Genomic DNA, 17,022 nt, shown 5'->3' with positions numbered 1-17,022 from the left:
TAAATTAGAGTAGGCACAAAAACAGATGGAAGCCATACTGGATGATCAAGAAGGGCGCTCTAGGCGTAACAACGTTCGCCTGGTGGGAGTGCCGGAAAGCGTGAGAGGACCGGGCCTTGACTTATTCGTGGAAGACTTGATCAAGACCAAGCTGCAGCCCCGAGGATTGTCTAATTTCTTCTCGGTGGAACGTGCGCACCGCGTGCCCGGCAAAGGCCGCGGCCGGGCGCGCCACCCAGACCTATATTATCCCGCTTTTTCAACTTCCGAGACCGCGACGCAGTTCTGCAGGCGGCCCGCGTGGCACCTCCCCTCCAGGTGGGCAGCAGCACAGTGATGTTGTATCCAGACTATACGGCGATGGTCGCGAAGCAAAGAAGAGACTTCACTGAAGTGAAAAAAGAACTGCGTAGTCGCGACCTGAAATATGCCATGCTTCTTCCCGGCGAAATTGAGAGTGGAGGCGGAGGGAAAGACGTGGTTCTTTGCATCCCCGCAGGATGCCCAGGATTGGCTTGAAGGATGAAGGAATCCCGGAGGGACCAACCGACAAGGGCGCAGAAATAGGCGGGCATCTGGGGGATCAGATGCCTCAGGGGTGCGAAACGCGGCTGCAACAGCGGAAAGGGCATCGCCACACACGTTGGAGAACTTAGACCGAGACTGATTCTGTCAGGATAATGGCTTCTGTCTGGGCTGTTTGCCAGGAGGACAGGGCCCGTGTGGTCTGCTTGGGGGGGTTCGGAGATGAAGAGGACATGGACTTGGCCAAGTTAGACATAGATATCTACCATTCGGTCCACGTAATGCCGGGACTGACAGTTATCGCATAGAGTGGTCGGCGGCATGCAGACATGATTGACCTAAGGGAGAGACCCGAAAGGGTCGGTCGTAGCTCTCCCCCTGCACGCAAGTACATGGTTTGGGGAATAAAGCACTCTGCTAAGTTGGGGAGGTTGGTAGTTCAAAGTCCGCTAGGCAGGGAAGCAGGGAGGTGGGAGGGGGGTAGGGTTCAGTTAAGGGGGTTAGAGTTAGGGTTTGTAATGAAGCACATACCACCAGTAAATTGCACCCGTTCCCAAAACAAGACACATATGGTTCCTGGGCTATTGCCAAAAAGTATACTGTGGCTGAGAGACCATGACACTATGTACCCAGGATGACAGTGACGACAACACATAGCCCATTCAAACCGGAGCCTATGATGCACCCCATGTCGCAGGTGGCCCCCCTAACGCTGGTTACCTGGAACGTACACGGTTTGGGGGACAAAATAAAATGAGACTTGGTCCTGCATTGTCTAAAACGGTGCGCTCCCGCGGTGACTTTATTGCAGGAGACGCATCTAACTGGTAAAACTTGCAAAGCGATAGATCGATGGGGTTTTACAATGGTTGCACACTTGGAGTTCACCTCCGGCTCAAGAGGGGTGGGTATCCTAGTTAAAAAACAGTCGTCGCTAATAATACATCGAACAAAAAGGGACAAATACGGCCGCTTTGCGGCCATATCTGGTCAATGGGAGGGGAGGTTTATCAACACTGTGTCGGTTTACATTCCTCCGGCCCTTCAAACTGTAACACTCCCAACGCTTGGTGATTTCTTGCTCGATCTGCCGGAGGGTGAACTATTGATTGGGAGAGACTTTAATGACACCGTTGATGGGACCATAGATTGATACCCGGCCAGGCCTCGCACACGTGGTGTCTCCCATATCGGGGGCTTTATAGAGGCACTGGGGCTCACTGACACATGGAGGTACCGACATACCGACGCACGTCAATTCACTTTTCATTCTGGGGTCCACAATAGTCACCTCTAGGATAGATTATTTTTTTGCCTCAGCTGAATGTTTAAGAAATGTGGCAACAGTAGAAATTAGACCAAGAGGCATTTCGGATCACTCCCCAGTGCTATTAACTTACACAAGCAGCCACAAGGTAGGGCAGCGTATCTACCCTATATATCCTGGGTATATGCAAGTCCCTAAAATCAAGAAGGCTATCACTACTACAACCCATACTTACTTTCAGGAAAATGTCTCGTCGGTCAATTCTTCTACCATTCTCTGGGAGGCATACAAGGCTGTGATCAGAGGTCAAGCCATTGCAGCTATCACTGGTCACAAACGTGACAAACAACAAGAACTGAATGACATAGAACTTGATCTGCATGAGGCAGAAGCGCAATTCACCCACGACCCCTCCCCAGCCGCGACCCAGCACCTGACCCTGAAACAGCAAGAGCACAGGGATTACCTCGGAGACGCGGTTAGATCACACATGACAGCAACACAGCACAAGATTTATGAAGCTGGCGATAAGGCTGGTAAACTCCTGGCATGGCTTGATAAGCGAGAGGCGGGTAAGAAATGTATAGCTCAGCTCCGTACGCTTGATGGACGAGTAGTAACAGACCCAGGTACAATAGTGCACATGTAAGCGTGACATTTCCAACAAGTTTACACATCGCCATCTAATATGACCATGGAAGAGACGGAGTCATATATTAGAGATATTGATATGCCCAAACTTACGCCTGAGGTGGCCCTTCAACTCGAAGCTGATCTTACGGTTGCAGAGTTGCAATTGGCGATCGGTTCGCTGCAATCTGGGAAGGCAATGGGGCCTAGTGGTATACCGGTAGAATTATACAAAAGAATGGCAGGAATAATTGCTCCACACCTGCTTAATATGTATCGCGACAGTCTGCAAAGCAGTGAGCTCCCACTAGATCAGCGACTGATCACTATAGTGGTGATCCCAAAACCTGGAAAGCCCCCCGAGGAGTGTACCTCGTATCGTCCCATATCCTTAATCAATGCGAAGGCAAAAACTCTAGCGAAACTCCTTGCGTTGTGACTTGCGCCGCACCTAGGGGCGCTGATACATCCAGACCAGTCAGGCTTCATGCTGGGCAGAAGTACAGCATTAAACTTGAAACGCCTACATGGAGTGATGGCCCGCATACCACATATACAAGAGCCAGCAGTTATCCTCTCCCTGGACGCTTGAATGGCGTTCGATATGGTGGAGTGGCCCTTCCTCTTTGCTGTGCTTACCCACCTGGGCTTTAGTCCTAAATTTTGTGCGTGGATACGATTGTTGTACACTAACCGGGTGGCGCACGTGATGGCTAATGGTCACATTTCAAGGGACTTTCCACTCTCCCGTGGCACACGCCAAGGCTGCCCACTGTCGCCACTCTTGTTTGCTCTGGTACTGGAGCCGTTGGCGGCATGGATCAGATGAGATCTCCCTGTACGCGGACGACGTACTATTGTATATGGCCTCCCCCAGTCGCTCTATTGAGGCGCTCCTCAACATATGTGAACATTTTGGTCGGGTGTCTGGGTATACCATAAATTCTAAGTCTGTCTTTATTTTAGGGATTGCCCACTACAAGCAGCAGGTGGCACATTTAAATATTTGAGAATCTATATAACTGCCAGTTCGGATGACTTCTATAAGTTGAATCTCATGCCTCCTCTGGAGCGTCTCAAACGAGATGTGACGCATTGGGGCACATTGCCGTTGACACTCCTGGGAAAGGCGGCGCTTTTCAAAATGATGGCGCTCCCGCGATTCCTCTACGCACTAGAAAATGCACCATTCCTGGTACCCCCATGCTACTTCAAAACGATAAAGGCACAGGTCTCCAGTTTGCTATGGGGTAACAAACCGGCGCACATTGCACAGGGCAAATTGATTAAGGGATGGTATGACGGGGGAATTGCGCTTCCAAATATAGTTATACTACTGGGCAGCACAATTAAAGATAATCAATCAGTGGATACATGCCCCGCAAACAGACCCTGCCTTTAAAGCTTATAGACATGAACTTGGGGCAGAAGGTATGATGTCGGCGCTGTATAACGAGAGACGACCCCCCTCTCTGCTTGGACCCACAAAACACACAATCACTCTATGGCATAAGACGCATGCTAAATTAGGCTGGCGGGGAGTCCTAACCCAACTCACTCCATTATGGGATACCAAACGGTTAGGGCAACTCAAGAACAGCAAGGGCTTTGCTCAATGGGATGCAATTGGCATCTCCACGGTAGGAGACTTGTGGAGCAAAGGGGAAATAATCCCATTCGAACGTCTTCAGGGACAATATGAGCTGGCACCCTCAGAAAGGTTTCGCTATCTACAGGCCAAACACGCGCTACAGGCCGCCTTGCCAGCAGGTGCCAGAGTCCCAGAAGCTACCCCATTAGAAGATTGATTACTTACAAATCATATGCAAAGGCGAACCACTTCTTTCACCTACCGAAAACTAGTCAATAATTTACCGGACCCCACTGAGGCACTTAAGGGAAAGTGGTCCCGAGATGTTGGAGGGCTTGATGATACTGACTGGCAAGACGCAACGGCATATCCTCGAGGTTTAAGTTGGTACAGCTTAAAATATTGCATCGTACTTATTACACCAGAGTCACCCTCTGCAGAATAGAGAAAGCTTCCCATCCATATTGCTTGAGGCGCTGTGGGAATGAGAGGACATTTTTTTCATACACTCTGGCAATGTCCAAGAATTACGGAATACTGGGTCAGGGTTATGAGGACAATATCGCAGGTGGAGGAGGTATCACTTATGCCAGAGCCCAAGAGATGCCTGCTAAACGTTTGGGAACCAAATGATCTTACGCTTCAGGCTCAGGACTGGGTTACGCTAGGCATAATGGTTGCAAAGCGGAACATCGCGCAAAGATGGGGTTCGGAGGAGATACCGACGATCCCAGCTTGGTGTAAAGACATGGATGCAGCTATGATAACTGAAAAAACAGCGTACGGTAGCCGAGGGTGTCCGCGCAAATGGAATAAAGTGTGGGGGGCATGGAATAAATTTCGGGGATACATCTGTGAACCTCCTAAGTCGCAATAGGGGGAGACATCAGAAGAAGAGATAGTTGGGGGCGTACAAGAATAATGTGTGTAATGTCACTGAAGGATGGGGTTTATATGATGATACCAGACGGAATGTTGAAATAATATGATTCATGGAATGTAATTTTACTTTACATTGGTGGAACGAGATGTGAGTAATTTAATGTACTGTTAAAAATAAATAAAAGGTGTGTAAAAAAAAAAAAGGTGTCATCGTTGGAGGTATTGCCATGGTCGACGTCATCGACTGAACCACCGTCGATGGAGCAATCGTCGACAGGATCGTAGTCGATGGGGCCGTCGTCAATGGGAGCATCGACGGAACCATCGTCGACGGCAGCAACATCACTGGGATCGGCGTCACCAGGGGCGTCAACGGGAACTTCGTAGACTCCTGGATCTTCGTCAACAAGATGGGCACACCGATGGCTGCTGTCGTCGTCCTTGCCGTCTACGGTCTCAACGACGAGATGGTAATGCTGGTGGTCGTTAACGATATTGGTGTGGACGGAGAAGTTGTCATTGAGAGGGACTTTGAAGAGCATTTGTGAGTCATAGACTGGTCAGCAGAGAAGGCAATAGGGCGGTCAGAGGAGACATGTCTTTGTTCCTCCTTTTTCTTGGAGCTGTGAAGTTTGTGAGAAGTCTTAAGAGATTTTCTGGACTTTTCTAAATCTCCCTCATGAAATCTGGCCCTCTTGCGAGACCTGACAGAGGAATCACTGTCTTCTTCAGAAGATGTCTTCTAAGTCTTGGTTTTTTGAAGCCACAGGAGGAGTCTCCCTTCCCTGTTCCTCAAAGTTTTTGAGGAGAGTGCTGCAAATTTTGCACTCCTTTACCTCATGCTTGGGATAGAGGCAGTAAAGGCAGCCTTTTGTGGATCATCCACGTGAACTCTTTTTTTACCGCAAAACTTGCAGGATCCAAAAGTTCTTTGCTGTCAGACATAATAGAAATATGCACATGAAAGCTTTTCAAATGAGAAAACTGAGCAGAGCTCAGGTAGACTCTCTTAACACACAAGATGTGTGGTGAAAATCGGAGGGACTCAACTTCTCTTTGGAGTGTTCTAAAGGGTGCTAAAAGCTGACAGGTTATAGTTGAAGTTTGGTCCTTTAAAAAAAAGTTTAAATACATAAGCTATTGAACTGATGGCCTAGGGCCATTATAGCCTATGATAGTTTTGTCATCCTGCTTGATTATGGTACAATGGGACTCCCACTTCGACAACGGGGAATAATTCAAGCACGTAAATCTACGAAACATACCCCAATACTTGATAACCTGAGAGTCTTTGAAAGATAATTCCAAAGTGGATGTTGAGACCAGCAGCCAACATGTTGTGGTATTGCAGAAAACCACAGATGTCAGCAATTTGGAAGCAAGATAGAGGCTGTTTTTACAATAGAAGTCTTGTAAATAGGAAAAGCCAACTTACACTGAATATATACATCAATGTGAAACCGGTGCAGTGATTTAAGTGTGGAAGTAATATGGTTGTTTTTTCCCGATTCTGATGTTGAGCCTCCCGGCTTAGTATAATTTTTCCGAGTGGAATGAAAGCACAGTTGGGGACACAAGGAAGCAGCACTTTACCACCATCAATGTGGGATACCAGCAGCTATTGCTGTTTGAAAAGCAGGTGTCAGGAAATAGGGTTTTACAACAGAGTTTGAGACTACACAGCGAGATATAGTGTACGATAACCTATAGATGGATGGACATGATTTACTCAGCAACCAGGTCGCTTAGCAGGTCCATAAAGAGATTGACTAAAGAGAGACCCGAAAGTCTCGTTTGGAAGCATTGTGTGTGATCTGTGAGGAAAAATGTAAACCTCTCCTGGACATTCCCTCCCATACACCTACTAAATGATATGCATGGACAGGAGTGTCTCATGATCCGCAGGATCAAATTCTACCGAAAGCAAACAAGTATGTACTCAAGCAACAGTTTTAAATACTTTGTCACCCACTTGCAGAGCGGCCTTTTCAGGGCTGCGGCATGAATGGAAGCCAGATTAGAAGGAACTTAAATAATGAAAGTTTTCAATCTGACTTTGCAATTGTCATCATCATCAAACTTTATGCGACAAAATTCTACATGTTGTCTGTTTCTTTATGATTTGTTTTGTTTTATTGTAATTTTTATAGATATTACTGAATAACATTTATGATGACATTGCAATTGTGTGGAGACAATTTTCTCACTAATTTCTTCTATTAAGGGGATGCAAATATTTGGGTGAAGGTTTCCCAGGATAGTTATTAAGGAAAGGATTTCCAGAAGTGGTAAGATAAGGCAGATTTTAAATATATGGAAAAGTACCTTGCTTTAGAGATAAGGTTAGTTTGGAACAAAGAGGGGCAAACATCTTCTTACTATCTTGGACCTAGAGTGAATCATAGCAGAATAAGAATGTCTGGAAATTAAACTCTTTGAGATAATCAAGATACGTGAGTGACTCCCAGATTCTGAGGATATTATGCAGACAACAGATGGCCTAATTGTCCAAAATATTGAGTAGGTCACTTTTTAGACATGCCGCATGTATTGTCAGATCACAGGCAAATATATATCAATGTGACAAGTTAAAGACAAGTAAGTGGGAAGGAAGACAGTCTGATGGCAGGCCAAATCTGATCTGTTTCAGCATGACACTGTGTTAAGGGGGTCAAAAACAAAGAAGTGTGCAGCTAGGCATGCAGCTGCTTACTATGAGCTTATTCACCGCCTCTTTAATCTTGTCCACCTTGGCCTCCGACAGCCCCTTGATGTTGCACAGTGCCTTCTTGGTGGTCATTTGAATGCCTTTCACTGTGCAGATGCCCACCGACTTCAGCTTCTTGATGTCAGCCACGTTCTGCGGTGTGAACAAAACAGTACAAGTTATTCTCCTTGATTATTCCTTTACCTTCAGCTATTTCAGTCATGTGAATGAGGCATCCTCTCATTGGATGGTACAGAAGAGCAGGTGCAACACACGTTTTAGGTATTAGAAAACTAAGCTACTATAAGCTTGAGAACTGCTATCTGTAACTTTTCTAAGACCTCATTTTCTTTTCACCCAGCTGGCTCCTGCCACAACAGTCATCTTTTCTCTGCCATTGAAGAAGAATGGATAAGTTACTTACCTGTAATCCTAGTTCTCTTCCAGGGGTATACTCATCAAAGTCATAAGCACTGAATAGTCCCGCCTAAGTGCGGGGACCCCGTAGCAATAGCAAATAATATGCATATATCTATCTATATCTATATCTATATCTATATATAGCTTCCATCAAAAAACCCTAATCTCAAGTATCCCTTATGGGGAGTTCTTGAGAATTCGGCGAATATGCAGTGAAGAAGATGAATGGCGGATACACGGTCAAAATACAATGGAAAGATTCAAAAAAAGAAAATATAATACCAACATAGTAAAAAAATGTTGGGAAACAGCAAACAGCAAAACGAGAGAGGATGGTCTATCCAGAAAATCAAAGAAAACAGAACCTGAGACCATCCAGTTAATAATGGATTATTCATTGGAAAGTAAACAAATAGTGAGCATCTTGAGAAAAAACTGGAAGATACTACAGTTGGATCCTACTGTGAAGGAAATAGTGGTAAAGCATCCGACGGTAACATACAGGAGAGCGAAGAATTTGAAGGACCATCTAATCCATAGCCATTTCAAAGGAAAAGAAAAGGAATCCACATGGCTGAAGACAAAAGGTTTCATAAAATGTCACATGTGTAAAGCCTGCCAAATTGCCCAACAGACAAAAAATATAAAGATGGCAAACAATAAGATCTGGGAGATTCGCCAATTAATAACGTGCAAAACGCAATATGTGATTTATGTGTTGGAATGTCCCTGCCCACTGAAGTATGTGGGGAGTACCATCTTTGAATTGAAAAAAAGAATATTGGAACACATAAGAGCCACAATACATAAGGATAAATCCAATGCGGTGGCAAAACATATGGAACAAGCCCATCAAGGAGACTGGAAAAAATTGAAATACTATGGAATTGAGACCATTCCAAGGAAAGAACGTGGGAGAGATCGAGAAAGGCAATTGCGACAGAAGGAGTCACGGTACATCTTAAAATTACGAACATTACATCCGCACGGCCTTAATCACTCAGAAGAGCTCTACATACATATATAAAAAAGAAGAAATGAATATGAAAACTGTAAAATGTAAGAAAATGCAGTCAAGGGATGAAAACATCGAAGAACAAATCGAAAAAATGGTAACTAATGATCCAAAAAGGACTCATCACTCATAAGATTAAACTCCACCAGAGGAGGTAAAGAGAAAAGATAAACGTTCATGAAGAATAATGTCGACTGGACTTTTCTTACTAAAAACAAAACATTAGAGTGTAATTAAATAAGAAAGACAGACATAATATAAAGAAACAATGGGTTTCAAAACTACATTCTCCAGAATGCAAAGGGGTGTTTGAAAACCGCCAGGAAATGATGTAATTTCAATTGAACTTAAAGAGGGCGGGATCAAACAAACAGTTGATCGTGAGCAAGGTATCAGGAATACCGAAACGCGTAGATCAGCTATTGCCTGTACCCCATGCAGTGAATTTATAAAGAAAATAAAGCGCACAAAAGGTTGTAAAGAGTGCATCCCGTCTTCTTTCCGGCTGGAGGGATTTTTGGTGGATTTAAAGCGATGTGGTTCAACCGCAGGGATTTGCACCCACGAGGAGCGCTGCAATTACCCGGTAACTGGGAACCAGTGGAGTGTATTTATGACACCGGGAGCAGTGACCGCTGAAAGAAGAAGCAGCAAGTGAAAAAGGACACACCGCTCGGCAAGAAAGAACCGAGGTAAGAGTGTGTTGAAGAGAAAAGTGGCCACATTGTTTCACATCGGTGAACATTTCAGCTTAGTGTCGGAACAGTAACTGCGCTAAAAATCCGCATCACAGGTTTCAACAGGAAAACACGCGGCCAAGTGAGCGCTTTAAAGTTACAGTAAAGTCCGATTTGCAACCGCGCATTATTGTAAGCAATTGGGAAAAACAGACGGGCAGGCAGAAATGGAGAAACGAGAAGCCAAAAGGAATGAGATGTTGGGCTCGATGTTTGAAAAGGGCAATGCAGACAAAGACCCGGGAACATCGGGCATGACAGGAAAAACGGACATTAAAAGTAAAATACGTGTATGGGAGAAATTAAGCCGCAAAGAGATAAATAAATCCTGGGAGTTAATCACTTTGAAAAAGTATCTGGAAGTACAACGAATCCCTAGAGGGCTGAGAATAATGTTGATGCCAAATCATCAAGACGCATCAAATGAATTATTGCAGGAATGGGGGGATTTCGTTTTGAAATCATCGTTAGGCCTAATTGAAATATTGGTAAAGTACATAGAAATTGGCCTTATCAAAATAAAGGAACAACTGTGTGAAACAGAGAAGGAATTATCTTCACTAAAGATGACCACTGAAATAGTAAAGTTCAAGGAAGAGTTGGAAGTGCAAATCGATCAACATGAGGACTCAGTAAGAGAACGAAAACATTCCAAATTCATCAGGGATGCAAATGATTACGCTGAGGGGCGTATCTTTACTTTTTCTCGAAAGTTTGATGCAATGAAGGAACAAGCAACCTGGAACATCGCAACAAGCTTTTCAAGTAGTGCCTCCTCCCTAATCTCTAATGAACCCAGTGATGGGGAACAACAATCTGAAGCAAATAGGAGCAAGTTATCTTTTTTAGGGGACATGCGCCTAATATTGCAACAGAGGCAATGGAAACAAAATCGACCTACATTCCAGCAACAAAGGGGAAGAGGAAGAGGACGGAAATGGTCACAAAGAAACCCAAAAGAAGGGGCAACAGAAGCAAGTGTTACCGTGGAAAAAATGGGAACAGAAACGAGGAGCATGCGCAGGAAGAACAAGTAAAGAACGAATTACAAGTAGTGAACCTATCCAAAAGATCCATTTCAGATACAGAGACTCTGCTACTAAAAAGGGGGATAAATTTTTGCCCCACAAGTAAAATGGACTTAGCACAAGTAAGAATCGATTTGTACCTATACATTCGTAAGATCAAACTGGCCAAATTTTTTGGAGAGAAAAAACATTATGGGAAAACTAAAACATCGGAAGAAAAAGCAACTAGTGTACAAGTAAAGGATACTGAAGGCTTCTTGACACTATTAAATTTGGATGTAATGGAGGGAGAGGAAATCCCATTAAGCATGGCAGTTACACAAGGAGGAGCAGGTCTAAGCGGGATGAAATCGAAGTCCAAATTTTATCCTCAATTAACACCAGGAAACAAAATAGATCTGTTTCAAGAAGCGGTTATCCAAGACCTATACAAAATAAAGAGACCAGCATTCACTGACAATTTAACCAAGATGGAACGGGAAGCCCCACGGAACTTGACAATGGATGATCAGATTGAAATCAAAATGGCAGATAAGGGGGGAAACATAGTAATTATGGATAAAACAGCATAAGTAGCGGAAGCACACCGCCAGCTAAGAAACACAAATTACTATGAAAAATTGAAAAAGAATCCCACCCTAGAAATAAAAGAAAAAGTTGATAACAGGCTTCAAGAATGGGCGGGACGGGAACTAATAAATGAAGAAGAATGTAAATATCTAACAGTATCCCATCCAATCACAGCCACAATTTATTTCTTGCCAAAACTCCATAAGGATCACAAAAAACCACCGGGCAGACCTATCCTGTCAGCGAAAGGTTCATTATTAGAACCAATGGCCAATTATATTGACTTCTTCTTAAACCCCTACGTAACCCAACTCAGCTCCTATATACAGGACACAACAGACCTGTTAAGACTACTGCAAAACACTCCCTGGCAGGACACATACCAACTAGTCACAATGGATGTTATATCCTTATATACAAACATTGAAAATGACATGGGCCTTGAGGCATGTGACTACTTTTTGAAGGAACGTAACATCGAATACAGTGAACACAACAAAATGCTCCTTGATATGTTATCAATATGCTTGAACAAAAATATCTTTGTTTTCGGAGATGAGGTGTATCGCCAGAGCAATGGGACTGCAATGGGATTTTCTTTTAGTCCCAGTTATGCCTGTTTAGCGATGGGATATTGGGAGAAAGAGGTTGCATGGTGTGAAAGTAATGACAGAATGGTGAATAAGGTCGTCAGTTGGAAACGATTCATTGAGGACCTATTCATCATCTGGGATGGCACGGAAATGGAATTCAAGGAATACTTCGAGCTACTAAATACCAGCAAAACAAATATAAAGTTTACATATGAGATCAGTAATGAAAGAGTGGTATTCCTTGATACGGAAATATACATCAAAAATGGCCACATACAAACAACTTTACACAGAAAAAGTACAGCAACCAATGCCACCTTGGAAGCAACAAGCTTCCATCAAAAAACCCTAATCTCAAGTATCCCTTATGGGGAGTTCTTGAGAATTCGGCGAATATGCAGTGAAGAAGATGAATGGCGGATACACGGTCAAAATACAATGGAAAGATTCAAAAAAAGAAAATATAATACCAACATAGTAAAAAAATGTTGGGAAACAGCAAACAGCAAAACGAGAGAGGATTGTCTATCCAGAAAATCAAAGAAAACAGAACCTGAGACCATCCAGTTAATAATGGATTATTCATTGGAAAGTAAACAAATAGTGAGCATCTTGAGAAAAAACTGGAAGATACTACAGTTGGATCCTACTGTGAAGGAAATAGTGGTAAAGCATCCGACGGTAACATACAGGAGAGCGAAGAATTTGAAGGACCATCTAATCCATAGCCATTTCAAAGGAAAAGAAAAGGAATCCACATGGCTGAAGACAAAAGGTTTCATAAAATGTCACATGTGTAAAGCCTGCCAAATTGCCCAACAGACAAAAAATATAAAGATGGCAAACAATAAGATCTGGGAGATTCGCCAATTAATAACGTGCAAAACGCAATATGTGATTTATGTGTTGGAATGTCCCTGCCCACTGAAGTATGTGGGGAGTACCATCTTTGAATTGAAAAAAAGAATATTGGAACACATAAGAGCCACAATACATAAGGATAAATCCAATGCGGTGGCAAAACATATGGAACAAGCCCATCAGGGAGACTGGAAAAAATTGAAATACTATGGAATTGAGACCATTCCAAGGAAAGAACGTGGGGGAGATCGAGAAAGGCAATTGCGACAGAAGGAGTCACGGTACATCTTAAAATTACGAACATTACATCCGCACGGCCTTAATCAGTCAGAAGAGCTCTACATACATCTATAAAAAAGAAGAAATGAATATGAAAACTGTAAAATGTAAGAAAATGCAGTCAAGGGATGAAAACATCGAAGAACAAATCGAAAAAATGGTAACTAATGATCCAAAAAGGACTCATCACTCATAAGATTAAACTCCACCAGAGGAGGTAAAGAGAAAAGATAAACGTTCATGAAGAATAATGTCGACTGGACTTTTCTTACTAAAAACAAAACATCTGAGTGTAATTAAATAAGAAGGACAGACATAATATAAAGAAACAATGGGTTTCAAAACTACATTCTCCAGAATGCAAAGGGGTGTTTGAAAACCGCCAGGAAATGATGTAATTTCAATTGAACTTAAAGAGGGCGGGATCAAACAAACAGTTGATCGTGAGCAAGGTATCAGGAATACCGAAACGCGTAGATCAGCTATTGCCTGTACCCCATGCAGTGAATTTATAAAGAAAATAAAGCGCACAAAAGGTTGTAAAGAGTGCATCCCGTCTTCTTTCCGGCTGGAGGGATTTTTGGTGGATATATATATATATATATATATTAAACCAATCCTGAATTTCTGGCATACGAAGACAGGCGCTGACACCGTGGGACGATGTATCAAAGATATGTTTATTTCAAAAGGACGCCCAGACGCGTTTCGACGGGTAAGACCGTCTTCTTCACTACATCTGGTCCCTCTATAGTGTTTACTTATATTGTAAAAGCGAGGCACAATCCACCATAGTTGTCACAGCAACTCTTATCATAGACATAAAGGAAATATCAGGTATGTCTATACCATATGATAGTAATTATAATACAGTGATTAAATAAAAAACACTGTGATTGCAACCTGATGGGAGAACATCAATGCATTATGGCACAATCAAACCGTGTGTTAATTTAAATCTACATAAGAAACTATAATCATACACTAGTGTGTAAACGTACCACAGTTGAGGATGTATACATACATGTAAAAATAATTAATTACAATTGGATATATTATAAACGCTGGTTAACAATTGTTCAGCCATTAGAAAATCCAATGCGCCATGTTGGTATGATGTTCGTTAGTTAAGCCCAAGTGGGCAGATAGACAAGGTGTTCAAAAGGAAGAAGAAGATGAAAAGTGTATGTGCCATGAAAATAAGAAGTGTTGTGAAAAGAGAAGGATCCACATGTTACGGATCGGAACTCAGGAGCGAGATACGTACACAGCTAGTAGACATTTGCAATATTTTTAGAGATGTACATTTAGCGCTTCGTCAGCGTTCATCCCATTAGGGATCTTGCTGTCCAGAAGTATAATGTATCTGGATTCTAGTCTTCTCAGACTTAATTGTCTGTTCCCTCCCCTTATATTTTTAGCAATGCTGTCAATTACAAAATAAGATAGTTCATCTATTCTGCCCTCATGTTGTAGGTTAATATGTCTCGCTACCGGATATGTCGGGTCATCATTAGTGATGACCCTTAGATGTTGCAGTCTCCGGACATGTACAGGATGTATCATACTCCCTACATACATTTTGTTGCAGGTACAGCGAAGGACATATACTGCGAAATCTGTTTTGCAAGAAAAACTTCCCCGGATTTCAAAAGGGGTTTTTCTAAGGGGAAGAGAAATGGATCTGGTGTTCACACCGTATTTACAGGCTTTGCATTTTGAACACTTCTGAAAACCTCTCTGTGGTTTAAGCCAGGTACCCCCCTTGATGAGTGTAGGTGCATTAGTTACCAATTCCTGTTGCATACTCTTTGCTCTTCTGAAAGTCAACTGGGGGAATTTTGAGCATGTTGGTCCTATTGTAGGGTCATTGCGCACTAAGGGCCAATGTCTATATAGGATCTTTCTCAGATTCATGTGGTAGGTGTTATAACCAGTAATGAGTCGAGGTGTGTTGTCTATTGTCTTTTGTGTTTGTTGTTTGCTATCCTTAAAGATTAGTTCTTCCCTTTTAAATTTATCACATTTCTGTTTGGCCGATCTTAATGTTTTGGTGTTGTAACCCCTATTCTTTAACCGTTTAAAGAGACTGTCTGTGGAAATATTAAGACTGTCTTGGGTGCTGCAATTACGTTTCATCCTTAAGCATTCAGCATAAGGAATGCTGTCTATAAGATTACGGGGATGAAAACTGCTGGCGTGGAGGATAGCATTGCCTGAAGTAGGTTTCCTAAACGTCCTTGATTGTATCTTTTGATTTTCTATATACAATTCCAAATCTAAAAAGCAAATGGACTCTTAACTGGTGGCACATGTAAACCTCAGGTTGAGAGAGTTGTCATTGATGACGGACACAAAATCAATTGCGCTCTGTTCAGTGCCTTGCCATAAGATGAAAATGTCGTCTATATATCTTTTATATAGAATGACATTGTTCATGAAAAAGCTTTCATGTCTCTTCTTGAGTACCTGCTCCTCCCACCAGCCCATATGCAAATTAGCATAGCTGGGGGCGAAGCAGGTACCCATGGCAGTTCCCTGCACTTGTTTGTACAATAGCCTGTCAAAAATGAATATATTGTTTTCCAGACACCACTCAGCCATATATAAAAGCATGAGTGTGTGATGATGTAACCCTATGTGTCTGGTGCCTAAGTAATGGTTGAGTGCATTTAGGCCATCTTCGTGTCTGATACTCGTGTACAGGCTTTGTACGTCGAGAGTCATGAGCACATAATCATCGTGCCAAGCTAGATCATACATTTTTGCAAGGAAGTCACCAGTGTCTCTGATGTAGGCTGGAAGTTCCTTAACAAATGGTTGTAAAAAATAGTCTATAAATCTGCTGGTGTTTTCAAATAAGCTGCCAATTGCAGATATAATTGGCCTGCCAGGAGGAATCTGAGCATTCTTATGTATCTTTGGGAGGAGGTATAATTGAGGCGTGATGGGGTAATCATTTTTCAGAAAATCAAATTCAGCTTTCGAAATAAGACCGCCACATCTCCAATCATATAAACACTTGTGATATTTTTCTTTTACACTGATAATACCTGTAGTGCTGATACGATTGTAGCATTCTTTGTCTTGCAATTGATTTAGTGCCTCCTTATTATACATTTCGATGGGCCAAAGAACTACGTTTCCCCCTTTATCGGAACATCGTACAACAATGTCAGTTCTGTCCTTGATTTTCTTCATGACATTAGCATATTCAATTCTGACATTGTGTTTCGTTTTAATAAAGTCACTGCTGCTCATTATGGCCAAATCCTTTAAGTCTTTAATTACCCTTTCTGCAAAAATGTCAATGCCATCCTTGGGCATGAGTGGTGTAAATACAGACTTGGGTTTAAAAGGTGTTGAAGCAGACTCCAAGATGTTTAGATCAGAACTGATTGCTGCCTGTGTTGTAGTGATGGGGCAGGTTTCTTGTTCATAAGCCAGTTCTGTGATGTCTTTGAGGATGGTCATGTCAGCTACATTGAGTCCTTCCAATCGTGGAGTGATAGATGTCTCCTTAATGGCTTCAGTATTGGTGCTTGGGCTGTTGAAGAAGTATTTACGTAGTTTCAGTGTCCGAGTGAAATTATATAAATCAATCCTGGTTTGTGTATAGTCAAAATTTGTATTGGTACAGAATGATAGGCCAAGGGAAAGGGTACTCTCTTCTTCTTTGGTTAACGCCATGTTGGTAAGATTTATGACTGTGCTGCGATTGTCTATGTCCATGTCTATCTGCGTCTGTTCCTTCTGTATATTGGTTTGCCTGTTCTTTGCGTTGTGTTTGCCCCATCTCCTGTCTTTCCTTCGTCTCCTTTTTGACTTTGTGTTCTTGGAATTTGGTCTTGGCGCATAGGTCTTGGTCGTAGACTCATTATGCGCTCCATACGTAAAAAACCAAATTCCTCTACAGG

General features: G+C 42.7%; 1 protein-coding gene across 1 annotated transcript in view; it reads right to left on the bottom strand.

The window, feature by feature from the left end:
• DMC1 (DNA meiotic recombinase 1) overlaps positions 1–17,022 on the bottom strand; it is a 703,667-nt gene that overhangs the window by 558,956 nt on the left and 127,689 nt on the right. Inside the window, exon 3 of the mRNA XM_085600074.1 lies at positions 7,609–7,755. Coding sequence (XP_085456200.1) covers positions 7,609–7,755 — 147 coding nt within the window. The remainder of the gene's footprint in view (positions 1–7,608; positions 7,756–17,022) is intronic.

Source organism: Triturus cristatus, chromosome 4_2 (genome assembly GCF_964204655.1).
Source record: "Triturus cristatus chromosome 4_2, aTriCri1.1, whole genome shotgun sequence".
In the NCBI taxonomy this organism is placed as follows: Eukaryota; Metazoa; Chordata; class Amphibia; order Caudata; family Salamandridae; genus Triturus; species Triturus cristatus.
Note: the sequence above shows the minus strand (reverse complement) of the source record. Positions and strands in the feature narration are given on the sequence as shown.